General features: G+C 41.5%; 2 protein-coding genes and 1 long non-coding RNA gene across 12 annotated transcripts in view; 1 reads left to right on the forward strand and 2 right to left on the reverse strand.

Annotated features, from left to right (window-relative positions):
• The first annotated feature begins 340 nt into the window (after positions 1–340).
• ltb4r2b (leukotriene B4 receptor 2b) lies at positions 341–7769 on the forward strand. 2 transcript variants are annotated; one of them, XM_061798661.1, is made up of 6 exons: positions 341–475; positions 2933–3214; positions 3341–3512; positions 5223–5423; positions 5515–5558; positions 6730–7769. In XM_061798661.1, the coding sequence occupies exons 2-6, from the start codon at positions 2934–2936 to the stop codon at positions 6956–6958; spliced, it is 927 nt and encodes a 308-aa protein (XP_061654645.1). In that variant the 5' UTR covers positions 341–475; position 2933; the 3' UTR covers positions 6959–7769. The 2 variants fall into 2 exon arrangements, with proteins under 2 accessions (XP_061654645.1, XP_061654643.1); XM_061798659.1 differs by having other exon boundaries at positions 344–475; positions 2933–3512.
• Positions 7770–8876: 1107 nt separating this feature from the next.
• On the reverse strand, positions 8877–11346 carry LOC133489508 (uncharacterized). The gene is made up of 2 exons (XR_009791941.1): positions 9250–11346; positions 8877–9101 (listed from the first exon to the last, which is right to left on the reverse strand). It is a non-coding gene; the product is annotated as an uncharacterized LOC133489508 (long non-coding RNA).
• An 824-nt stretch (positions 11347–12170) lies between these two features.
• Positions 12171–25647, reverse strand: part of LOC133489503 (supervillin-like) — a 34308-nt gene continuing 20831 nt past the window's right edge. For 5 of the 9 annotated variants that reach the window (XM_061798653.1, XM_061798648.1, XM_061798654.1 and 2 more), the window contains 21 exons: positions 24714–24791; positions 23963–24116; positions 23709–23804; positions 23535–23615; positions 22973–23329; positions 22404–22562; positions 22205–22341; positions 21962–22109; positions 21745–21890; positions 21443–21618; positions 20249–20399; positions 19863–20142; positions 19642–19793; positions 19085–19190; positions 18810–19017; positions 17684–17817; positions 17029–17184; positions 16805–16948; positions 16462–16583; positions 14497–14652; positions 12171–12632 (listed from right to left, as the gene is read on the reverse strand). In XM_061798653.1, the coding sequence (XP_061654637.1) occupies positions 12546–12632; positions 14497–14652; positions 16462–16583; positions 16805–16948; positions 17029–17184; positions 17684–17817; positions 18810–19017; positions 19085–19190; positions 19642–19793; positions 19863–20142; positions 20249–20399; positions 21443–21618; positions 21745–21890; positions 21962–22109; positions 22205–22341; positions 22404–22562; positions 22973–23329; positions 23535–23615; positions 23709–23804; positions 23963–24116; positions 24714–24791 (3228 nt within the window). In that variant the 3' untranslated portion in view covers positions 12171–12545. Of the gene's footprint in view, positions 12633–13777; positions 13800–14496; positions 14653–16461; positions 16584–16804; positions 16949–17028; positions 17185–17683; positions 17818–18809; positions 19018–19084; positions 19191–19641; positions 19794–19862; positions 20143–20248; positions 20400–21442; positions 21619–21744; positions 21891–21961; positions 22110–22204; positions 22342–22403; positions 22563–22972; positions 23330–23534; positions 23616–23708; positions 23805–23962; positions 24117–24713; positions 24792–25647 lie in introns of those variants that run through there. The other 4 variants (XM_061798652.1, XM_061798651.1, XM_061798650.1 and 1 more) reach the window with 3 other exon arrangements.

The raw sequence follows: 25647 nt of genomic DNA on the forward strand, positions 1-25647 counted from the left end.
CCTGAAAATGGGGATTTCTTTGCCCAGGTAGGAGACAAGTCAGGGTGTAAAACGAGGAACCCCCTGCACATTAACATATTACCACATTACCATTACACACACATATATATATATATATACAGTATACACAGTATACTTATATTTTCAGTGAGAAAAAGGGTGACGTGTTAAATACTTATTTCAGCAGCTATATATATATATATATATATATATATATATATAAAAGGGCTTGTAGTCGAAGTAAGATGGGCAGGAAGAACACTATGAGTGGAAAGTCAAAACTTTTTTGTGGGAAGAGGGGAGTGGACATGTCAGTGTACATGTCCTCGCATGTGTGTGAGTGTGTGTGTTTCGGATGTGATTCAGACTATGATGGAGCGCCCTGACATGATAAGTCCCACAAGGGAATGGAGGGAGCACGGAGAAGGACAAGTGGAATATTTTCAATTTGACAAACAAATCACATCCTGGGAAGGTCAGTAGCCCTCATCAGCACTCTACGCACCAAACTATGCCTCGTTTATATCATATTTATATCAATAGAGTTTGCTTCTCATGACTTGCTTTTTGTTCAGTTTATTTTACCCTCAATTTTGACACATTTTTTCAGCGGGCGGTACCCATGCCTTTTGGCGTTTTATTAATTCCACAAAGGCACCATCCTTACACAGCTTACCTCGTCGTAAAGTTGAGAAATCAGGCTTTCTACTAATCAAATACAACCCCGATTGGTATTGATAAAGGGGAGAACTACTGGGTTGCTGATTAAAGCTACTTTTCTGAAAACAAGATAAACTCTGGACATCACACTTTCCCAAAAAGAAAAGAGTTAAGCTGTTAAACATTAAATAACCTCAGGAACGCAGGCACACGTTATCCTATGCTTCAAAAGGCCTTTCCCAATTTGTTACAATAAATCAATGTGTTGTTTATCAATCATTTGGAAGGATATCAAGTGTTTTGCAATTTCTATATTTGATTTGGTCCTGGGGTCTAATTTGGGTCTTTAGCTGAAAAATGTGTAAAATCCTGGTGGAGATTTTTTTTATTGACTCGGTGTGTTGATTTCCACAAATGGTCTTCATGTATTGTGACCAAAAAGCTTTTGTTTTATATTTTAAAGCCTCACCGCACTGTACATTGTAGTCAGTGTAGCAACACACATTTCAAGTGAAATTTTTGGGGTTGCGTGTTTTAGCACGTCAGGCTAAACCGGTTGACTTCAGGTCGTGAATATTTGTGAGGCTGTGTCAGGCTAGTGTTTTATGCTCAATAATCCAAAATCCACTAAATGTTCTATTACTTTAGCTAAGATTAAAAAAAAAAACAAGTCAAGGAGCTAATAATTTTTTTTTTTTTTTAAAACAAGTCAAGAACCGCCTCACGAATCAAGTCAAAACATTGTCAAATAAACATGCCAGGGTAGAAACAACATTTCCCAAAATCCCAAAACAAGTCATGACTCAGTAAAGAACCAAGTGAAAACCTATGTAAAAAAACGAATTCAAACCAGTAAAAAAAAACAAGCCAAGAACCACGGCAAGAATCAGTAAAAACAAAAACAAAAAGCCAAGAACCATGACAAGATGCAAGAAACAAAACAAAAACCAAAACAGTGAAAACTACGTCAAGAGCAAAGTCAGGAACCAGTCAAAAAACTGTTTAAGGTGAGTCAAAAAACGTGTCACAAACCAACTAAAAAACAAAACGAAACTGTAAGAAAACGAGTCAGGAACCAAGTCAAAAATGTCAAGAACAATAGGAAAAAAAGAAAGAATCAGCAATTCGATCAAGAATCAAGTGAAGAACCACAACAGCCAAATGAGAAGAACCAAGTCAAGAACAAAAAAAAAAAAAACTGTCAAAAACGCAAGTCAAGAACCAGTCTGAAAGAAACACACTAAGAATTAAATTAAACACTCAAAGTCAAAATCAAGAGAGTCAAGAATTAAGTCAAGAATCAGTCAAAAATCAGAAAAAGAACCACATCAGTGAGCAAGGAAAAAAAATTCAAAAACAAGTCAAGAATCAGTCCCAAAAAAAAAAAAACATCAAGAAGAAGCCAGTCAAGAACCACGGTAAGAACCAAGTCCAAAGCAACATCAAGAAGCAGTCAAAACCGAGTCAAAAACCATTGCAAGAACAAACTCAAGAACCAGTTCAGGACCATGTAAAAAAAACACATCGATGATCAAGCCAAAAAAACAAGTCCAGAGAAACAACATGTCAAGAGCCATCCATCCATCCATCCATCCATCCATCCATCCTTTCTGCCTACCGCTTATCCTCACTGGAGCCTATGTCAGCTATCTTCAGGCAAGAGGCCAGGTTCACCCTGAACTGGTCGCCAGCCAATCGCAGGGAACATGGAAACAAACAACCATTCGCACTCACATTCGCACCTACGGGCACTTTAGAGGCTTCAGTCAACCTACCATGCAGGTTTTGTGGGATGTTGGGGGAAACCGGAGCACCTGGAGAAAACCCATGGAGGCACGGGGAGAACATGCAAACTCCACACAGGCGAGGCTGGATTTGAACCTGGGTCCCCAGAACTGTGAAGTGGATGGTTACCGTGTCAAGAGCCAGTCCAAGGAGAGAAAAAAACTAAACAAAACAAAAACAAAAACAAGTCAAGAACCAAGTAAAGAATCAGAAAACAACCGTAAAACAACAGTCAAGAACCACATCAAGGACCATCAAGTATAAAATCAGTCAAAAACCAAGACAAGAACCGAGTCAAAAACTAGAATCAGAGCATCGGTCAGGGACCATTTAAAGAACTTTGTTAAAAATACCAGTGTAGAACCACGTTACCATGTTAAGAACCATGTGTAAAAAAAATAAAAATAAAAATAAGCTAGGTATGCAAGGGGTATTTGATAACTACACAAGGTCACCACAATGCTTGATCCTCTTTCGTTCGTTCCAGCATGAACAACCTGAGCGAGGCCTTCAGTCGCTCCACGGCCGAAGACAATAACCCCGAGGACGGCAGCGTGGTGAGCAATGACTTTTCCACAACGGTGGGCGCCCTCATCCTGGGACTGGTCTTCCTGCTCGGTGTGCCCGGAAACCTCTTCATCGTGTGGAGTATCCTGGCTCGCGCCCGCCGCCGCTCCGTCACCACGCTGCTCATCCTCAACTTGGCATGCGCCGACGGCTTCCTCATGGCGCTCACCATCTTCTTCGTCGTCTACCTGGCCAAGCAGACGTGGGTGTTCGGCACGGCCATGTGCAAGGGCCTCTTCTACCTTTGCAACGTTAACATGTACGCCTCCATCTTCCTCATCACGCTGATGAGCGTGCACCGGCTGGTGGTGGTGGTGCTGCCCCGCAGGACTTCGGCCAGGATCAGCAGAAAGGTGGTGCGTCGTGTCATCCTGGGCATGTGGCTGCTGGTGGCCGTCAGCGCGTTGCCCTCACTGGTGTTCCGTGACGTGCGGGAGGACAAAGACGAGCGGAACAAGACGCGACACGTGTGCGCGCCCAACCACACGCTGCCTCGATACGTAAGTGGACTTAAGGTCTTACGTAACCGGATGTGTTTTTTGGGAAACATCTAAGACAATAATCTTCATCAAACTTTCATGCATGTTTTTGTTAACAGTGGAAAATAGTTATGTCTTCAACGAACCAAATGCGAGGTTTTGTGAACCTCTAAGAAAATTTGGAGTCTACGACAAACAATGTACTGTACGTGATTTTTTTTTGAAACAAAAGGTTTAATCTTCATCGGACCTCGCGTGCATTTTGTCAATTTTAAAGACAATTTACAGTCTTCGACAAACACAATTTGTGCCTTTGTTTCATCTTTGATGAATGTAACGCATTTTGGTAAAGATCAAAAAACAATTTAGTTTTCGCCAAACCTAGTGTAGGTGCTGTCCCTAATTTTAAGTCTTTGACAAAAAAAGAACAATAGCAATTTAATATCAAAGAATATAATCTTCGACCAGTCCAAAGTGTCTTGGTAAACACAAACAGAATTTAGTCTTTGTCAAATGTAGCCTTATTAACTTTGTAGAAAAAGTACTGTTTTTGACAAACATAGCTTAATGTGTTTTCGTTAACAAAAATAATTTGATCTTCGATGAGCCTAACATACGTGTTTTTTGTAAACAGACATTTTCATCTTTGTCAAACCTAGTATACGTTTGTGTTTATATCAGACATTTTGATCGTTGATGAGCCTAACATACGTGTTGTCAGACAATTTAGACTTTATCTAACCTAGCATATTTGCCCTTGTTAACGTCGCAAACAATTTACAGTCCTTGACAGACATAACTTACAAATTTCTGTGAACATCAAAGACAATTTCATCTTTGACATCAAAGATTGTTTGCCAAACCTAGCACGTGGTTGTGCAAACATCTAAGACACTTTATAGCTGTTGACAAACATAATGGATAGGATTCCGTTCATATTGAGTGTTTTTGTAAAAATCAGACAATTAGTCTTTGAAAAACCTTAGCGTACGTGTTTTTGCAAACATCTAATACAATTTAGTCTTCAACAGGTTTTCAGAAACATTGTTTTCATTAACATCGAAAACAATTGAATCTTTAATGAACCTAAGCAGGGCGGCACGTTGGACGACTGGTGAGCACATCCGCCTCACAGTTCTGAGGACCCGGGTTCAAATCTGGCCTACCACTGGTAGGTTGATTGAAGACTCTAAATTTCCCTGCGATTGGCTGGCGACCAGTTCAGGGTGTACCCCGCCTTTTCGCCCGAAGATACCTGGGATAGGCTCCAGCACGCACGCGACCCTAGTGAGGACAAACAGTACGGAAAATGGATGGATAGATGAACTACACATATTTTTCCCAAAAATCTAGGAAAATATGGTCTTCGTCAAACCGAAAGTACCTGTTTTTGTTCGTATCCAAAGTAAGACAATTTAATCTTAAACAAACGCAACATACTTGTTTCGCAAACATTGAATACAGTTTCGAGTGTAAGAGTCTTTGAGGACAAGGAAAAATGGTTTAGTCTTCGATGATCCCAAGGCAAATGTTTTCACTATCTTGAATTTAGAATCTTCAACAAACCTCACATGTCTTACGTAAACACCAACCAAAAGACAATTTAATCTTTGGCAAACCTAGCGCACGTATTTTCAGCAACATTGAAAATGATTCATCATCGGACACAATTTAGTCATTCTAACGTACGACCAGATCCACCATGTTGGCAATGACTATCACCATTTGCAGGTGAGGTTTCAGTACTCCTTTGAGACGGTGGTTGGCTTCATCCTGCCTTACGCCGTCATCATCACTAGCTACGTGCTCATCCTGAGACGCTTGCGACAGACCAAGTTCCGCCGGAAGGTCCGCAGCGAGAAGCTGATCCTGGCCATCGTGGTGATGTTCTGCCTCTTCTGGCTGCCGTACCACATCATCAACATGATACAGGTTGGCCTCATAGCTTTAATCTAGCGCTTGTCAAGCACCAATGGTTAAACCTTTGAACGAACGATAACTTGATGTTTTGGTCTGGTCCAAGGTGGCAGCTGAATGGTACTCGGAGGGATCACCCAGACGAGAAACGTGAGTTCAAAAAAAAACAAAACAAACAAAAAAAACACTTGATACCATATACCAAATCGAAAGAGAGTCTTCAACGAAATGAACGTCCATTTTTGTAAAATAAAAAGACAAGTCCTTTTAGCTTTGGACGAACCTCACCAAATTGAAACATAAAACAGAAGGTATGAATGAACAAACCTACCAGAGAGCCAGTTTAACAACAAACTTAACGTAGGTTTTCATAAAAAAAGACAATTTTGAGGCTTCAACAAACCTCATGTGATTATTTTTCATAAATGCCTTAGAAAATGTTGTCTTCAGTGAACCGAACGTACGTTTCCTTCCGAAACATAATGAAAACATCAGAGACACTGTCTTCAAAACACCTAATGTACATGTTTTTGAAAAACAAACTGAATTTAGTTTGGTGATGAATCTAACCTAACCATCAACAAAACCGTGACTATCAATGACAATTTACAGTCGTCAACAAACGTAACCAGTAACTTTTTTTTTTCTAATGTTGGCAAACCTAATGTAATTTTGTTTTCTCTGTATAGATCAGTTTTTTAAATTACTAAATCTAATTGAAAACAAAGACAACAAACCTAACATAGGTTTTCATAAAACATCAGCTTTTGTAAACAAAGAGAAAGTAGCAGTCAGAGAACCAAACATGCATTAAAAACTACATATTCGCAAACATCAAAGATAACTCCAACTATTACACAAATATGAAACAATTTAGTCTTCAACAAACCTACCGTACACAATTTTAGTAAAAAAAAAAAGAGAAAGAAAATCATGTGGTTTCATAATACATCTGAGTCAACCGAACGAAACAAGAACAATTTTTGTTGTCAGCTCTAAGATAAACAACTAAGACAATTTATAGTTTTCATCAAATCTAGTACAGATTTTTGTAAACAAAGCTAATTTTGTCTTCCGTGAACCCTTCATATGCTGCTTCTGTAAACATCGAAAAGAATTTCAGCTTCGGCGAACGCAACAAAAAACACTGATGTCAATGCATTTTCTCCACATAAACCTCAGAGCTCATCGATCAATTGTCAAAATAAACCTACAAATCTAAGACAATTTAGAGGCCCTCTCATAACATCAGTTACCTTCGTACCAATCACACTGCTTACCTTTTTGACCTCATGACCCAAGTGTCCATGTCGCCCCATAGACTGGAGTACATCTACCAGTCTAGTCGAGCTGTCACTTCGGCCCTGGCGTTCATCAGTAGCTGCGCCAACCCCGTCCTGTACACTTTCGCCGGCAAGTCCTATATCAAGAAGAACGGCTTGGGCTTCATGGCGCGCCTCTTCGAGGGGACGTCGCTGGACCAGACGGCCACGAAGCGGTACAAGGACGTGAAGCTCAGCAACGTGGATTCCGGCACAGCCTCGTCATGACACGCAATGGACGATGACGAGCCCTGGAAGAACGGACGTGCTTGAATTGAGAGCACTTACTGTAAATGAAAATGCAGACTTTGGTTACGGAACGATAACCGATTAAAACTGACTTATTTTGTATAGAGTGAACTTCTGTGATTTCCAACAGTGTGCTGTGGGAAATTACCCAATTTCACTTAATTGGTTCAAATAGGGCGGTGCGGTGAGCGACTGGTTAGCACGTCTGCCTCACAGTTCTGACGACCGGGGTTCAAATCCCGGCCTGGCCTGTGTGGAGTTTGCATGTTCTCCCCGTGCCTGCGTGGGTTTCCTCCCACATCCCCAAAACACGCATAGTCGATTGATTGAAAACTCTAAATTGCCCATAGGTGTAAATGGTTGTTTGTTTCCATGTGCCCTGCGATTGGCTGGCAACCAGTTCAGGGTGTACCCCGCCTCTCGCCCAGAGTCCGCTGGAATTGGCTTGTGAGGATAAGCGGTACGGAGGATGAATGAATGAATGGTTCAAATATTTACTGCAGGAAATGCATTTTTGCTCATCCGGCAACAGTTTGTGACAAGCAGAACAATTGGATGTGCTTCCTTCCACTAGATGGCAGAAGTTTAAAAATTAATCCGTGTCTCCACCTGTTGCCCTTCTGACAACAGAATAACAGCAGCTGTGTTCATCTGAACAGGTCCACATTCAACGTTTTAAAAAAAAAAAAAATAATAATTGTATAATGAATGGTACTTTTTGTTTATATTGATGTGCTGTGAGATTTTTCTAATTATGTGCCTTGGCTCAATAAAGTTTGGGGAACACTGACTCGACACAGCAGCTCCACTAATCAGAGCCAATAAAAAAAAAAAAATAAAAAAAAAGACCATTTGCCAGTGTTTGTTTATCAGTTTATTTTTGAAAGGGGACAATGCAATTTCATAAAACACATGAAGTACACATGGTTAAAAAAGCCAGAAGTAGCCAGAAGGCTAGTTTTCAACTGTAGTCCCCTGGCCATGATGTAAAAAAGCAGTAAAATACATCTACAAGACAATATAATACAGGATACATAATCAAACTATACTATTAAGAGAGAATAAAAAAAAATTTTTGATCATAACAAAAAGACAACATAACATACTTGTAACGGTCAGATGACAGTTCCCACCGTGTTACAAGCTAATGGGAAGCCATCTGACTGGAAAAATAATATGTCCATGTGTGATAAACCTGGGGTTGTGTAATATGTTCAATAGCTCAGTGCGAATACTGTCAAAAATGCATCAAATATTCAAACACGAGGAGATAGCCTCTCGAGACAACACAGCGGCGTGCCACAAGGCTCCTTGTCGGCCCAGTTTTGATTTTAACTCATTTCCCATGTTGTCAGTGTGTTAACATGCTGACTGGAAGATTACACACCATCTTACCAAGCCGTGTAGAGTGCATTGTGCAGTTTCAAAAGATTCTCATCATACAGTACAAATTTTAAATATTGTAATTTTTAAAAAGCATACATTTGACATTTTTAGACTTCAATGACAAGAAATGCATAAATGTTTCAGCAAGTATAAATTTTAAGCACATTACTCAGTTGACTAAAAATCTAAGCAAAAGTTTATTTTGAAATTGAATGCCTCACAGCAAGGACATTTTTTTATTACTTTTGTAAAAGCAGTTTTAGATTTAGCTGGGCATATTCATTGGTTCTCAGACTGTACCCAATGACAACTTTTTTTCTTTTGAAAAACTACCCAAACCCTGCGAATGGCTGGCGACCAGTTCAGGGTGTACCCCGCATTTCGCCCAAAGTTAGCTGGGATAGGCTCCAGCACGCCCGTTACCCTAGTGAGGTAAAGAAAATGGATGGAAAACTACACAAACCTTAAATTCACTTGGCATTAAACAATACTGCTCCGGGAAAGTCAGGCACAAGCTTAAACAAACTCAAATTTTATTTGACACATTTCACTCAGGCACACGCACAAAACTCAAGTCAGATGGCATTAAAAGACTCCACAATTTCAGTATTAGAGGAAACTGTAGACAATCAACTTATTTCATCATAGCGCTTACATACAAAATCCTTAAGGGAATCAGGTCTTAGTTAAATTTAAAATCTACATGTTTCAGCAGCAGGATACTCAGGAAAATCACCTAAAAAATAAAATTAAAAAAAAGAAACAAGTATAATGAAATGATTTTGAAACATCAGAAACATCTAAAAATAAATCACTTTCATGGAATTGCGGTTGGGTACTCCGAGAAGTGTATAATTCGGTGCAAAGAGCAGTAGGGGACTCACCTCACTAACAAAGTCAACGTGGAGAACCTAAAAAAAAAAAAAAGGGAGAGAAATGACACAATGCGCATTAGAAAAAGGTCACAGAAATAAAAACACTGCAACGCTGTGTTGGGTCAAACTCGTCAGCGCAGTGAGGAATCATCATCAGACTCAGCTGAAACACGGACTCACATGCAACTCATCATTGAAGGTTTGACCATTCAAAAAATAAAAATAAAAGGTTTTCTATTCAAAGACGACATTTTGTTTGGCTAGTATTCGACATGATCACTTCGGCAGGTGGCGCCTTAAATTAAAAAAAAAAAAAAACAGCGCTGGGTTTCCTAAAATACGCTGCACTTTACCCCTCGCCCCAATAGTTCAGTCAGGAGAGGTTTGCCAATATTACATGTACTAGAAAGAAACGCATGAGGTTACACTGCCATCTTTCTAGGCGTGCCATTAATAGCACCACGAGGCTGGCGACCGAGGCAGGAAGCTCGCCAACAGTTCTACACTGAAATGAGTCATTACACTCACCACTACAAGTAAACAACGAACAATTAAACACGATTTGGAGAAAACGAGGAATAAAACGGGAAAATACCGTGTGAGAATTTCCCCCCGTTCCCATTAATGACAAACAACGAGGAGGAAAGAGACCGCTATTAATGTTGCCGCTTGTTTTATGTGGTTAGCAGCGTCACGTGACTCCTGCCCCCGCCCCTTCACACAACAATGAAGACTTCCGGATCTTCCGGAAGCGTTTCTTCTGTCCGGCGTAATTATTATTATTATTATTATTATAAAAAGGTTTAAAGGTAAATTAACTAATTATAAGTGAGTGAATCAATATATAATATGCTACATACATTTTATTTATTTGGTCAATAAGCATTCTTTGTTCAATAAATGTTTGGATTCTTCCAGTGTCCTTGTGTAGTCTTTTCCCCCAAAATATTATTGTTATTATTTTATGCGATTTATATTTTTGGGATGTATTTATTTTATCACAAAATTTTCCCTATGATGATAAATAAATGAAAAAAATACAATAAATTTTTAAAAAGTTTCATCACAATTTAACTAAATAAAGTAAAAAAATCTTCAAGTTCCTCATTAAATCAAGAAATAAAATAGACATTTTTTGTCATTGCTTTGATCTTTATTTCATGGAAATAACATACTTTTGTTGTTTTGTTGACAAACATACTCACTAAAAAAATGAAAAAAAATCTTGGCCGAAACGAAAGCTGAAAATGAGGAAACCAAGGGCGAAAAGACCGAAACAAATTATTACGCCAGTTATTAGTAAAATTGCATTTATGGCTAGGATTGCAGCACTGTCAACCTATAGAAATTCACTTCCAGAACAATTTGTCTAAATATCCCTATTTTAAAAATTATGTCAAGAACATTACCGCGGAACAGTTATTGCAGTATAATAGGATACAAATATTTCTGCATACTGTTCAATTGCACAACAAAACCATGACTCTATAATGATAATCGTTAATAAATTATGGCTTCAACAGTTGTCAATTTAATCTATTTATTGCATCAGCCATGTAATTGTGGACACAGTTGCAGCCTGAATCAAAGTACTGTATACGAGATTTCAACGTGCCGTTGTCCAAAATATCTGTGTCTAATTAGACTTTACGGATTTTCCAACCGTAGTAAAGAAAGCAAGTCAGATTATTCAGATCTCAAAAGTCAAAATTAAAACTCAGCGCTCTATTTTGCAAACATACAAATAACTTTGTTAATTGATTGGCTTGGCTAGTTTATGCAGAGACAATAGCTTAGGTTTCTATTTTGTACAAATGTCTTCTATTGCATGCTATTTTTGCTGAAACGATGTAAATTTCCCCATTTTGGGACTAATAACCCTTCTATTATAAATATTTATTATATTGATATACTTTTAACCTTGTCGGCCCTTGTTCTCAGATGACGTACTAATTCATTTCCGGTTTCCGGTTCCAGTCCTGTGTTGTTGTGTAGCGTCATTGTGTATTCTTTTCTTCAAGACACTTATTCATTTAGCTGCTATTTTGCTGTTCAAGGTTGGTTACTGTCCGCTATAACGCGGTTCCAGCCAGACCTATGTGACAAGTGTACTGTATAACCCAATCATTTATTTCGGTGTTTCACGACTACATTATGTGTAAATATGTGTTGATATGACAATGAAAGTCCTTGACTTGAATACGTCACGTTAGCATGCCTTTCTCCTTTTAATTAATCCTCATCCTCTCTTCCTGATAACGATACTTGTCATAGCGTATCTTATTCGCTCCCATGGAGGCGATGATTAGCGATTTACACTGCGTTGACGCTGGACGCCAAGCGAACTCCGCATTGTGGCTAGACAGCCGTAGCTCGTAGGTTGCCGGGACGACAACATCCTCATGCGGCGCCAAAAGTATTTCGGCTGAAAACCGGAAATGCACTTTTGGGCCATTTTCGGCCCAAGATTTTCGGTGACCACATTTTGGGTACATCCCTGCTAAAAAGTATATCCTCAATAAGTCATGAATATTACTTTATTGATTTATTTCATGGAATTGACAAAATGTTGTTCCTTCTGTAACAAAATAAATGCAAACAAAAACAAAATTTGATAAAAAGCTTCAAAACAATTTAAGTATAATAGTCTTCCAGTTTCTCTTTAGATCAGGAAATGATCATTTCAACAATTATTTTGTCATTAAAATGATTTTTATTTCTCAGAACTAAAACATTTTTCTTTATAGACAAGATTGCAAAAATGTTATTCAAAGGGGGTTGATGTAAGCACTGAAATTATTATTTTTTTGTATAGCTAAATCATGAAATAAAAAGTAATGTTCACTTTATTGTCATTGTTTTCTCATTTATTTATTCCATAGAAGCATTTTCTTGTTTTGTTTTAAAAACGACTCCTCAATCAGTTAAAGTGGGCTTCGAAAGTGGTTTCGTTTATTAAGCAGGAGACACAAGATGACTCCATTTTTGGAGTCACAATGTGTTTTATGCCAAAGAGATATCACACTAGTATGTCTTTGTATAAACTGTACACCAAAAAAAATAAGCAAAGGCACTATACATCATTCAAAATCAAACCTTTACATTACAACACTTATGCCAAAAGTGCACACTTGTAACTGAGCAACGTGGTGTCAAGTCCACGAAAACCAACACGCTTGGTGTTGGGATGTCCTGACACAGAACAGGAAGTGCCTCTCAAGTCCTCACGTCCTTTTCCAGTGTATCTGCATCTGTCTATTTCTCTCTTTTTGTGCTTTTCTCATTCCATCTTCAATCCAACGTGCTTAAAACAGTCCTTTGGCCTTCTTCAAGTTGACCTGTTTCCACCCTGGTAGACGTTCGTACTCATCTCTCTTCATCTCCAAAGCCTCCTGCAGAGTACACACATGTACGGGCGCACAAGCACACAAACACACACACACACACACACCCCAGTTAACAAGCGGGCATAGTAAAGGGAAAATGATCACAGCAACTGTAACTCATAAAGAAAACAATCCAAGGGACGCCATAAACATATCTAATAACATGGAATCTGAAAAGCATCCATCCATTCATTTTCGATACAGTATTGCTTGTCCTCATTCGGGTCTCGGGTGAGCTGGAGCCTTTCCTAGCAGACTTTGGGCCAGAAGCGGGACTAGTCGCCAGCCAGTCAACAAGGTTACATAGAAAAACAAGCATCCACGCTCACATTCGAACCTACGGACAATTTTGAGTCTTGGAAAAAATAAACTAACATGCGTGCTTTTGGAACGTGGGAGAATTTACCTGGAAAAATCCGCACAAACACACAGGAAGATACTAACTGTGAACCTCAGAACTGTAAGGCAAACATGCCAACATGCTGTCCCCAATGAAGAGCCTTCGATTTAAAAAAAAAAAAAAAAGAGGGGATTAGGAGAAAAGGGGGGAGGGGGTTTTGGAGATAGGCTAGATGGCAATTAAGAGGATTCTGATTCTGGTTTCCAGTGGACGATTTGTTGTTGTTCTTTTTTTTTAACTATTTAAACATTTTTTTTGCAATAAAATAATTTCTTCCAGCATCTACTGCCATTACGTAATTTTCTTTTATGAAGTATAAATTCTCAATTGCATCTATTTTTAACATGGTTTTGCAAGTTTTCTAATGGCGTAATCATTTTTACTAAGATCAGTGTCCTTTAAGTGAAGTGAGAGAATACTTGCAGTATGTGACATGCAAAAACACCTCTGCGGCTAGTTTCTAGTCGTCATTCATGTGCTTCATTTGTCATGCTTCACTTCGTACACTGTAGCAGACAGTGATGCATTCATTCATTCCTTGAGAGGAAAGTGAGAAGAGAAGAGTGCCGCGTGCGTTTTTACAACAAACTATGAAAGACGATAGGGCAAAGAACGCTACGGAATCCATGGCTGCAGGACGACCACAACGCAACGCGGTGGACACCCCCTCTTTTAATTCTTATAGCTCAAGGGTGGTCATCGTGCACAGAAATGTGAAGCAACAGTTTGAGAGCTTAAAGGGTAATCTTACCTCAACACACTTAGTGCTTGCTCTGAAAAGTGAGAGTTAAAGGGGACATATTATGGAAAAGTAAGTTTCAATAACGAGTAAGTATTTTGTTATCTGCCTCTGTGTCTCAAAATGTATATGTAAGCAAGCCTTTCTGAATTCTGATGTCACAATTTGCCCGGTTGACATATTATTGCCCCTTAACGCAAGTTTCTCCGCCCGTGATTTGAAAGCTAGCCTGGGTGAAGATCCGCCATTTTCAAGTGGACTACTAGGAGGCACTATGTTGTCAAAGCCAAAAGATAATGTTAGCTTTTAATAACCGGCACATACTCGAATGTTCAGCAAAGTTGCTTACTACTCTACACTCACTGACAAAGTGCAATCAGGCGGCTTGGTGATGAAGTGCTGCCTACGCGAGTGAAACAGAAACAGAAAACAGGTCGGAACAGAAAACAATTGAGAAGCACTGCTGTACAGTAAGTATGATGTAACTCCTTATCCTTGGTGTATTTTGACCGAATATCGGAGACTTTCATTAAGAAAGAAAACAATTGCATAATATATCGCCTTAGAACAATGTTAGGATGGACCTTATGACAAACGGGGCGTTGAGTGTCATTTGGACACGACATGACGAGAAACCCAACAGCTTGCCTGATGTTTCTGATGTAGAGTATTGCTCACAACAATACGGGTTACATTTTGTGTAAAAAACGTCAATGTGCATCTTCCCGAACCTCAAAGTCACAGTCTGACAAGTAGATCTCCAGGCGCAGTGGGTCCACACCCTCCGGGAGCGGCCGGGCCCGCAGTTGGTCCAGCGGGTAGGTGTTCCGACTGAGCCGGGCCAGCACGTCCTCCACCAGGATGATCTGGTTGCACACCTCCGCCTCCTGCAGCCACATGGGAAGGAAAATAAAATGGCCATTTTAAGAATAGCTCTTTTGTCCAACTGTGCCACTGTATGTTAGCCTTGTGGAACATGCAAGTCAGCCAGAACAAATCAGAGTGTGAGTGGGGGTGAATCATAACCAGGCTCCAAAGAAATTCGGCATTTCTCGCTTTCACTGCTTCTATTTTCACTTGTGCTTTTATTGTATTTGAGGATAGGCTTCATTTTTGGTAAATTATTTTCAAACGCTATCAGCATCCATACGGCCATATACAATGACGTCAGACACAACTGTTGCGATATCAAACGACTTCTATGATGAATTCTATTCTTGTTAGCACACAGTTGTCTGTGCATTACTAGCTCTAACATTTTGGCGCCGCTGCCCTCGTTCCTCGCCGCCAACCCCGTGGTTTTGCAAGTGCGTATGAATATTTCATGACAAGTGGAGATCGGTACAGCCAAAGCTAGCGAGGCTAACAGCTATTCTAATCCACCACCAGTTTATTTTTGTACTCTCTGACCCGCGTACGTGTACGAAGACTGTGCCGCCTTGTTGACATTTTGCTACTCCACAGAGCGTCCTAGTCTGCCGATAGCAGCAGATAGGCGAGTTGAAAATCCTCTGCCGACTGGAAGACCAGATTGCACATTTTGTTTTATTAGCAATTACAGTGTTCCCTCGTTTTTCGCGGTTCATGGGGGCCAGAACCCCCCGCGAAAGGTGAAAAACTGCGCTGTAGAATTGACCCCAATAGGAATTTTCGTAGATGTGTATGTGCGTACCAGAATGTTTAAAATATGTAAACAGTATTTATACTTTACATATTTGAGACAAAGATTACAACAGTACATGTATTTACTTAAATATTTCATTATAAAACAGTAATTAACATTTATTATACAGTAATTAACATTCATCAACATTGCCTTCTGAGAGAGGCGAAGAGGCTTGTGTTGGTGGCAGATGTTTGGCCTTTGTCCTGATCATATTAGTGTCCAAACTCAGTCTTTTCCCTGCAATCAGCAAGCCACAATGCCAACGCCGCTTCCATTTTCACAATTCTCTTATTACGCGGAGTTAGCACACGTTTCGCTTCCTTATTGAAGGTTATTGAAGCAGTTTTGCGGATGTTTGCTTCCTCCTTCTCGATGTTCCTTCTTTCCACAATATGGCTGTCGATATGGCTCTTTTTCTTTTTGGAAAAACCCGCGAAGCACTGAAGCCGCAAAGTGGCGAGTGAACACTGTAGTTGACTTCAAGTGTTCAACGTCGATGCAGTGGACTATTTGACTAATAGGTTCAACCCCTAGTGGGTGTAACATATCAGTCGTGTCTCGTTTGTTGGCTGCGCACTCCATCCATCCATCCATCCATCCATCCATTTTCTGAGCCGCTTCTCCTCACAAGGGTCGCGGGCGTGCTGGAGCCTATCCCAGCTATCATCGGGCAGGAGGCGGGGTACACCCTGAACTGGTTGCCAGCCAATCGCAGGGCACATACAAACAAACAACATTCGCACTCACATTCACACCTACGGGCAATTTAGAGTCTCCAATTAATGCATGTTTTTTGGGATGTGGGAGGAAACCGGAGTGCCCGGAGAAAACCCACGCAGGCACGGGGAGAGCATGGAAACTCCACACAGGCGGGAGCGGGGATTGAACCCCGCTCCTCAGAACTGTGAGGCTGACGCTCTAACCAGTCGTCCAACGTGCCGCCCAGTTTTTAACAGTCAGGAAAAAAAAGCAAAGCAAACACCAGGCACAACTGCCACCGACTGAGCTTGATGAAATCCAGAAAAATTACCCTCTCTGAGATCTCGGCCACATCCTCGCGGTGCTCCCAGCTGGGGAACATGTTGGTGAAGGTGAGCGGTTCCAGTCCGGCATGGATCAGGTAGGACTTCTGAGGCTTCTTGTTACTCTTCTCTGCAAAAAAAACCCAACAATAATAATAACAGACTGTCATTAATATCCGTCATCCTGGAAGTTTATCATGGATGCAGGGTTAGAGTTATTGGAATGCGTATAAGGGTTAGAGTTTGGGGGATAGTGTTAAGGTTCAGGTTAGAAGATAAAGTTAGGTTTAGTGTAATAGAGTTAGGGGGATAATGTTAGAGGGATAGTGTTAGGGTTAAAGGGAGAATTACCTTTGCAGTACTGCAGCACGGTCTCCATGGCGCACTTCCTGTCCACATCCCAGCGCATGTGAGCTGATCCGGTGCTCTCGCGGTCCTGAGGCCACCAGCCCTGCCACAGGTAGACCTCGTGGAAGTTGTCTACCAGGAACAACGCTGCGGAACCCAAACAGTCCAGTACTCTTTTAGTCTAAACCTGAACTGTAGGAGAACAGTGGCCTCGAGACAAGCCTCACCCGGTTGCGCCGCATTGTAGAGCTCCTCCTGCAGGAAGGGTAGCGAGCTCACAAGGTCCGGAGTGCGGGACGGGTGGAAGAACTCGGTCGCTACGAACTCTCCCGACGTGCTGGTCAGCTGGAAGAGCCGCGGAGTAAAGTTGAATTTTCCGGGGTCTAAGAAAGAAGTGATCAAATTTCCTTGTTACTTGTGCCCAATAATTTTGTCTGAACTCCACATTTTAACTTCCTGTATCCCAATACGTTTGTCAAATTCCACATTTTCACTTTTGGTGTCCCAATCCTTTTTCAAATTGCACATTTTGTTTCCTGTAGGTGTCCTAATATTTTGTCCAAACAAATTTTCACTTCCTGTAGGTGTCCCAATACCTTTGTACATTCTCCAAATCTTCTCCACTTCTTTACTTCTTGTAAGTGTCCCAATATTTTTGTCAAACGTCCCAATTTCTTTACCTTTTTCTCTTCCTGTTGGTGTCCTAATACTTTTGTCCAAACCCTTTTTCACTTTCTGTAGGTGTCCTAATACATTTGTCCAAACTCCATCATTTGTATGGGATCGTAAACTCCAAACTATCCTTTGGCGGCCAAAACGTCAAAGGCAACGCAACATATGCTGTATATAATATTGGAGCTGTGTGCGGTGCACGTTTATCACCTTGCAGCATGCAGTCGTAGGCTTTCCTGTCTTTGTGTCCCAGAGCCTCCCAAAAGCCCGGCGGCTCCACGCCCTCGTCACACTCCTGGATGGTCACCTTGCTGCTGCTGTGGAGTCCGGCTTCCAGAGGACACCTGAAGAGACAACAATTGAATGATTATTTTGATTTCATTTACACACAATATTGAACTTATTTAATCATAATTTATTTCTTGACATTTAATTTATGCAACAGCTCTTTCATTTATTTACTGGCATTTTTATTTATTGACTAACATTTGTATTTATTTAAAAGATTTTCATTTATTTACAGACGTTTTAAAGGTCCTGTATTTTGGCTATTTAGACCTCCAGAGAGTGACTCTCTAAACATGGTCGTAGGATCAAAATGTCAATTTCATTTGAAAAAAACCCACCTTGGTTTTGTCATACGAGTGTCGAGAAAAGGCCCCTCTGACAGCTACTTCTGTTTGACCCAGTTTTGTACCCACATTGTCCATATTTGCCTAAGACCACCCCCGTTCCTCTGATTGGTTGCCTCCATGTGGAAGACGCACTTGTGAGAGCGCACGTGCTTGTTATGTTGACAATTATCTTTTTTTCATTTAATAGCTTTTGTATTTAGTTAATTGCATTTTTCTATTGCATTTGTATTTGTTTGATTGAATTTGTATTCATTAAATTATATTTCTATTAATTCAATAACATTTTATTTATTTAACAACAATTGTATTTATTTCATGGGATTGATTTGATTGAATTTGTATTTATTTAATTAAATGTGTTTATGAAATGTTATTTTTATTTATTTAATACCATAATTTAATGGCTTTTTCATTTATTTTATTTTATTGAATTTATTCATGCTTTTTAGAGTGACCTTTTTTAAAGACATTTATTTAATGGCAATTGTCTTAATTTAAGTTTATTTAATGAAAATAAAACGTCAATAATATTTGTATTCATTTAAGGACTTGTGTATTTATTTAACGGGAGTTCAGTTGCAGAAACGCAATTACATTTTACATTTAAATATCAATATTTAATGCCGGTGTACGTTGCTATTTCGATTTATTTATATATATATATATATATATATATTAAAAACATTTTAAAAAACCCTTACTGTTCTTTGATCCTGAGCGCCGCCGTGCTTGCCACTCCGCGGGCGTGCGCCTGCGTCTTGCAGCCGTGCCACAGGTAGATGGCTGCCTTGTCAACACTGAGCAGGATCATGGAGGTTCGGGAGCGCAGGCTGCTGCAGTGGCATGCCACCTCCAGTAGGTAGCCCTCGGCTGGCACCTCGCCACGCACGCAGTACAGACGCCACTCGCCTAAAAAAGCCGCTGAATGTCACAAATCGATAAACATGAATCATCCATGGACTAAAAGTGTCTTTACTTTGGATGTTCTCCTCCTCTTCCTCCCGTTTTCCAGCATGGACAATCATACCGCCGTTGAAGCACTGCAGGAAACACGGAGGCTCTTTGCCCTGCTGCACTTGCACCTTGTAACGCAGAAAAAGAATCGACTTTCACAGAGAGATCCTGCAAAATTGCGTGCAACAACAGAAGACCTTTTATAGCAGAACCCATTGCTGAAAGAGTGAATTGCTTTCAATACAGGAGAAGTACGAGAAGAAACGTCACACACCTGTACTAGCCTTCCCTTACACAAAAATGTTGTCCCGCCTCTGATATGGCTCTGACAATACCCCGCAAGCCAACAAATTGACGAGTCATAGGACACAGGAAAATGAGCCAGCTTTTCCAGATGGTGCAAAAGGGAACGCATTCAGAGCAGTGGCAAAATAATCGCACGATCAGATCCAGTTTTTCTTTCTTTCTGATATTTCTTTTGCATTAAATAGAGAGCTTTTCTTTTTCATGGACCTATGCGCCAGTCACAAGCCTTCTAAACTCTGCCGAGCAACAAGTGAAACAATCCTGTGTTCCTACCTGAGCCCCTCTCTCCTCGTCCAGTTCCACCGTCATCAACGCTGACGTTCCTTTCTCACTAACAGTGGAGTGTCGGCCTTGCCAGAAGAAATAGCAACATTTCTCTCGGCCGGGTCCGGTGCTCCTTACCTCCGGGTTGTGTCTGCGTCCCACTGAAACAATCTCAAGAAATTAAATTGTACAATATACAAACAGAATCCAAAGTGAAAGGTGGGACTAACCTGACGTGCTGACCATGTACTTCCACTTGACCACATAGGCGTCACCTTCGTGGAACTGGCCGATGCTCTGGCGTGGCAGCCGGCTGTAGTCGAACTCCAGGATGTGCCACACGTCCACCGAGATGGTGCTGATTTCCTGAGTCCTCATGTGGTCCTCTGTCTCCACTGCGCCATATCCACGGCCCACGTTAACACCGTCCAAGATGGTGCCGACGGATGACTGGAGGAGCGGCAGCATCAGGCTGGCGTCGTAGGGCCGGCACTCTCGCCCTGTGGCCTTCTAGGAAACGAGACCAGTGGTAGATTGAGCTAAAAAGCGATCTATTCGAGCGAGGGTTATGGTGGGTAATCTCACCCAGTACAGTCAACAACCATTCAATGCAAACCTGTTGTTCTGGGAGCTGCTCGCTCAGTTCTGTCGGTGATGATGGCATCTTAACTTCGGTCCAGTCCACAAATTTCTCCTTAAATAAGATGGTCTCGTTGTGCTCGGTCAGCCTGCCGAATATCGCCCAGTCGGGACGGCCTTGGCCCTTCCTGTGGTGGGAGATTATCATACAGATGAGGAAGAGGTCGTTTAAGGTGTACCAGTTCTACCTGGGTAGTTGGTATATTTTTGACTTTGGCCTAGACAACATTTGAGGCCTGAGATCCTTTTAGCTCTGAAATTATTTAGATCTCTCTGATCAGAAAAGGTTCAGTCTCTTATGACTCTCATTATATTTGATTGGTGGTGGGAATGGTTAAGATGCTTTAAGGCGCTAAGGCTTTAACGCTAAAAGAGCAATTAGAAACTTGGGGTTTTGATAGAGACCACAGTCTACAGTACCAAACCAACTCTTCAAGACATCTATTCAATTTTCGTCTACATTATGGGGGGTTGGTAAGACTTGGATTTATTTTCCATAACAGGTATGTTTAGGTTCTCCTCAGGTTCTCTTTGCCAAGTGTTGTTTAAGATGAAAAGCTGACACTTGGGTTTTAACAGGTTATGTATTCATGGACCATAGTACTTGGTACCAAACCAGATCTTTCAGGACTACATTCAGTCAGATCTTACAGAGTGACAACCCACTATTTAGAGGTTAGTGGGAATTGGATTTCTCTTCTATACCAGGTATGTTTTTCTCCCAAGGATAAGTGTTTTTTTTCTTTTTTTGTGTGTTTGGGGGGAGGGGGGTGAAAAGCAGAGGCTAGGTTTTCTGTAGGACATGTATTTATAGACTTTGGTTGATAGTTCCAAACCAGATCTTCCATGACTCCATTCAGTCAGATTTTACAGAAAGTAACACCAAACAATTTTGGCAATCGTAGGAATTACTTTTTGTTTCTGGAGAAGGTTAGATCTTTGTATTTTCTTAGGGTAAGTGATTGTTGGGTTTTGGTAGGTTATGTGTTCGTAGACCACAGTTTTATAGTATCAAACTAAAGCAGTGATCTATTCTTGAAGCAAGCTTGTAAGGTTCACCAGCAGCTCTTTTTGGTGTTCATTGTATTAAACATACCATACTCATAATGACTATCTAAGTGTCCGTCGCCAGAGATTTTAAAGCGGTCATCAATAATCCAGTGATGGGTACCTTGGTATTCGGCTGTTGCAGCTTCCAGGGTCTAGAGGGTTGATGTCGCAACAGGTATAGTCAAAGGTGCCGTTCCAGAGGTGTTTGGCCAGCTGGAAAGCCACCTTCCTCTGGGCCAGTGTCACCTCTTTGCCATGCCACACGTACATCTCGCTACCGAAGTCCAACACCAGCACCTGGCGCGCAGACCAAAAGCCACATTGGAACTTCAACAAATTAAAACATGGTCCTGATATGCTTTAACGTATTGACATTTGACTGAAAAGGGATGTACATGGTGTTTTGGGAGCACTGAGACTGACCTCTTTGGATGACAGCAGGGAGGAATGAGGGACCTTCCCCCATTCCTCATCATCAGGCATCAGTTTATCATCCAGCAGGCGAAATATGCAGTTGGTCTCTACGATGGCGTTCTCAAAACGGTCATCTTCCTCCGGTGGGCCGGCACCTGATCAACCAGACAGGAAGTGTGTCAACCTTTTTCCCCATTTGTAACTAAAAACGTGAATTATTTCCTACATTGGTAGGCACTCTGTCCCCCGAGGATAGTCCAAAACTCTTGTGAATCTGGACTCTGCACGTGGACGCATTCCTCTATGGTCCGTACCTTGGTTGCCCTGCAGCCCAAGTCTTTCTTGGTCTGGATGAACATAGCTAGATCCATAGCCTACAAAAAAAAAAAAAACCTCCATCAATTTTCAATATAATGCTTGTAATAATGATGAGTTACAAGTAATAATCTATTGTATAAATACAGATCACCTTGGCCCTCTCAATGACATTGGAGAACTCTCCAATCCACACAAAACAGTGCTTTGTCGTCACCAGTAGGAAACAATCCCCACTGTTCAGTGACGAGGCTCTGGGCTCGACTAGTCTGGTCTGAACGTGGCGACGGCCTGCAAGAGAACATTGCAAGTGAGGCAGAAGCCTGGGTGGACGCCTCGGGTGAGGACCTTACCTTTGACGTGCAGCAGCATGAGGTTCGTGTATGGGAGGGCGCTGTTGTTGGACGTGGGCGTCTCCGAGACATTGACACTGCGCAAACTCACGGTGCTGTAGTTCTCCTTACTGGCCAGACCCGCCAGAGCCGCGTCGGAATATTCCGAGCTTTTAATCACTGCAATTCAGAATAGAACCACTGATAAGCAGACAACTGACAATAATAAGCTTGTTTTGTCACGTTGCTTTTTGTTACCAATATTTTCCTCACACTTCCTCTTGCATGCTCTTTTGGTTCAAATAAATACTGTAAAAACTGCTTAGTGGTGTTCATTTCCTTTGGGATTCACTATCAGCGTTTTTACACACCCTAACACTACCTGCAGTAAGTAACTGTAGTTGTACTAACTGCAGTAATTAACTACTAACTTAACTAACCAACTCCAATAACTAACTACACCAACTGCATTAACTGTAACAACTTCAGTTACTAACTGTACTAATTCACCAACTAACTAACTAACTTTTCATTGAGAAATGAGGAATAATAATGTAATAACGTTAACAGTGTGTCATCCATGCACTCACTCTTGTCGGAAGACATCCTCTTGCTTTCTAGCTGAGCCACGTTGAGCCTCTGCTCAGTGTACTCGTGTCGTATATCCTGGCGGGCAGCCAGCATCTTGACGGGGTTGCGGGAGGCCTGCACATTCCTGGACGGACGTACGGAGCGCTTATGCCGTACCATTGCCGACGTCAGCCTCCCGGAGCCCTGCTGCGAGCCGAATATGGCGTCGAAGTCTTCGCTGAGCTCAATGCGTGAGGGCACGTGGGGGAGTTCAGCCACGCGGCCGTAGAAGTTGGAGAAGATCTCATCGTCCAGCTTCATAACCTCCTTCACTGCCTTCTCGGTGACTGTCAGGGTGCTCTCCTGCAGCTCGGACACTGATGGACACAACAAGGCGGAACGTTATAGACAGCCGATCATGAAGAAAATTATGCACGCTATGGCCAAACAATCTGAAGTCCCTGTCTGGTTTGTTTAATAAAAAAAATAACAAATCAGGACTTGGAGAATCTGTTCCACTGCTGTCCTCTCTACTAACTAACTAAGTGGTTTGCTTCGCTGCCAGCACGGTACGAAGTTTACCTTTACTGTTGAGGCGTCCCAAGAAGGTCTCCAACTTGTCCAGCTTTTTATCTGACTCCATGTCTGCTCTGGCTTCAATGTCTACATACAAAGGAGAGATACCCTTCAAGATCAGTTTATGCAACATATTACATTGTTTTGAGCAGAAAGGCACGGGGGAAAATTAAAACGCACCCCCCTGAGGTTTTCCAACAATCGCTGCGCCGCTCTTAAGTTTGGTGGGGACGGGCGAGAGGATTGGCCCAATGACTGAGGAGGAGGCGGCAAGTCCTGCCAAAAACAAATTTGACAAGTTGGGACCTCTTACAAGCATTGTGATCACAAACACACAATTGTTAACAGCTACATGGAATGAGATGGGCACCCATGGTGGTGAGCCATTTGCTGCTTAACCAAGTCCAAAGACCAAATCATCATTTTATGCCAACCTTTCTTGACCATACGCGCTGCCACGGTGTACTGCCCGGAGTCATTGGCCACACCCTTGCCTTTGCTCTTCCAGGCGTCCTCTCGCATGGAAATCATCTGCTTTCTCTCCTCGATGGTCATCTTGGCCTCCTTGTCCTTTCCACCCAGTTGAACCTGAAACAACAACAAAGACGTGGGTTGATTAATATTTGTTGATGGCTGTAACGGTCACTTTTAGCTTTGGAGGGGTTTGTTTGGAATGGGTTCTTTGATGGGGTTATAGCAAAACCTAGATCGCAAATTCCTTAATTACAGTAGATCCTAAGGACATTTGTGCCTTTCAGTTGTTTAAATCTTAACATTTTTCCACCAGATAGCACTACTGTGTCCCATTCAAAGCATGAAGCACACCTTTTACTGTTTTTGGCAATGGTGCCTTGGTACTTTACTACAAGTTTGTTGTAAAGATCCGAACACTAACGCAAATGCCTGACCCTACCCCCAACCCTAATTCCTAACCCTAACCCACCGAAACCCAACACCAAATCTTAAACCTTACCTTAACACTTAAAAATATCCCTAACTCTAAACCCTAAACAAGTGTGTCACCTCTCCGTTAAGAGCAGTCACTTGCACAGGAACAGCACCAAACCAAGCAGAAAATCCAGTCAAGCATGATGGCGTTCATCATCTCTCCAGGATCTAATCTCCACCCAAAAAAAAAAAGGCTTCACACCAAGCGCGACAAATCAGAGGCACCGCCATGCTTACCTGAGCGTGATGGTCAATGTACTGACACTTTTGTCCGAGGGAGAAAGGAGGAGAGAAAGTGGAGGAGAAGACAGGCTCCTGAGGATGGAGAGGTGGAAGGATGAGTGGAGGGAAGAGGAAGGATGGAGGGAAAGGATGCATGAGCATGCATGTCAGTACGTAGTTTTGTGTTTTATGTCAATTTTAAACCAAAATGTTAGCCTTCCTGTGTCTTTTCAGACATGGGTTATTAGGACTGTTGTCGGTGTACTTATGATAGACATGCCTACCAAATTTCATGTTGCTAAGGAAACTGACTTTGGCGATGAATTTTTTAAAAATAGCCAGCTTCTGGTGTTTTTTTTCAGGCATAGGGCCTTGCGACTTTGTTATGGGTATACTTATGATTGGCGCAAGGCCTCCTCCCCCAAATAAAACAAACAACTAGTGTTTCGCTCAACCCTTCATCCTGTACCCACAGACACACGGCACAAACCACCCCCTGACTCACTCATTTAATCACGAATCACACTCAAACACCTTCACTGACAGACAGTCGGAATTAGAGTACTCAAGAGTGAGCTTGTATTTGGAGGCTGAAGGCAAACAGTAGTGTGCACAGTGAGTTGACAAGTGAAAGAATAATAATGACGTCATCGATGAAACGACGTTGACTCGACTATCATTACGTGGGCGTTGACTACAAAAAAAATCTGAAGTCATTCAACTACTACTGTCCAGATTACGTTATAGTTATAGCACGGTTCAAATTTGGTAGCAATCAGAAAACAATCTGAAGGAGGCGTTAAACATTGAAGGAGCCCTGAAAATTGACAAAAAGACCCCAAAAAATTGTACTTTTAAACCAAAACCTTCAAACTTCCTGTGTCTTTTCAGCCACGGCTTCTTGAGACCATTTTTCTGGGTCGACTCATAATAGACATTGCTACTCAAT

This window comes from Phyllopteryx taeniolatus, chromosome 14 (assembly GCF_024500385.1).
Source record: "Phyllopteryx taeniolatus isolate TA_2022b chromosome 14, UOR_Ptae_1.2, whole genome shotgun sequence".
In the NCBI taxonomy this organism is placed as follows: Eukaryota; Metazoa; Chordata; class Actinopteri; order Syngnathiformes; family Syngnathidae; genus Phyllopteryx; species Phyllopteryx taeniolatus.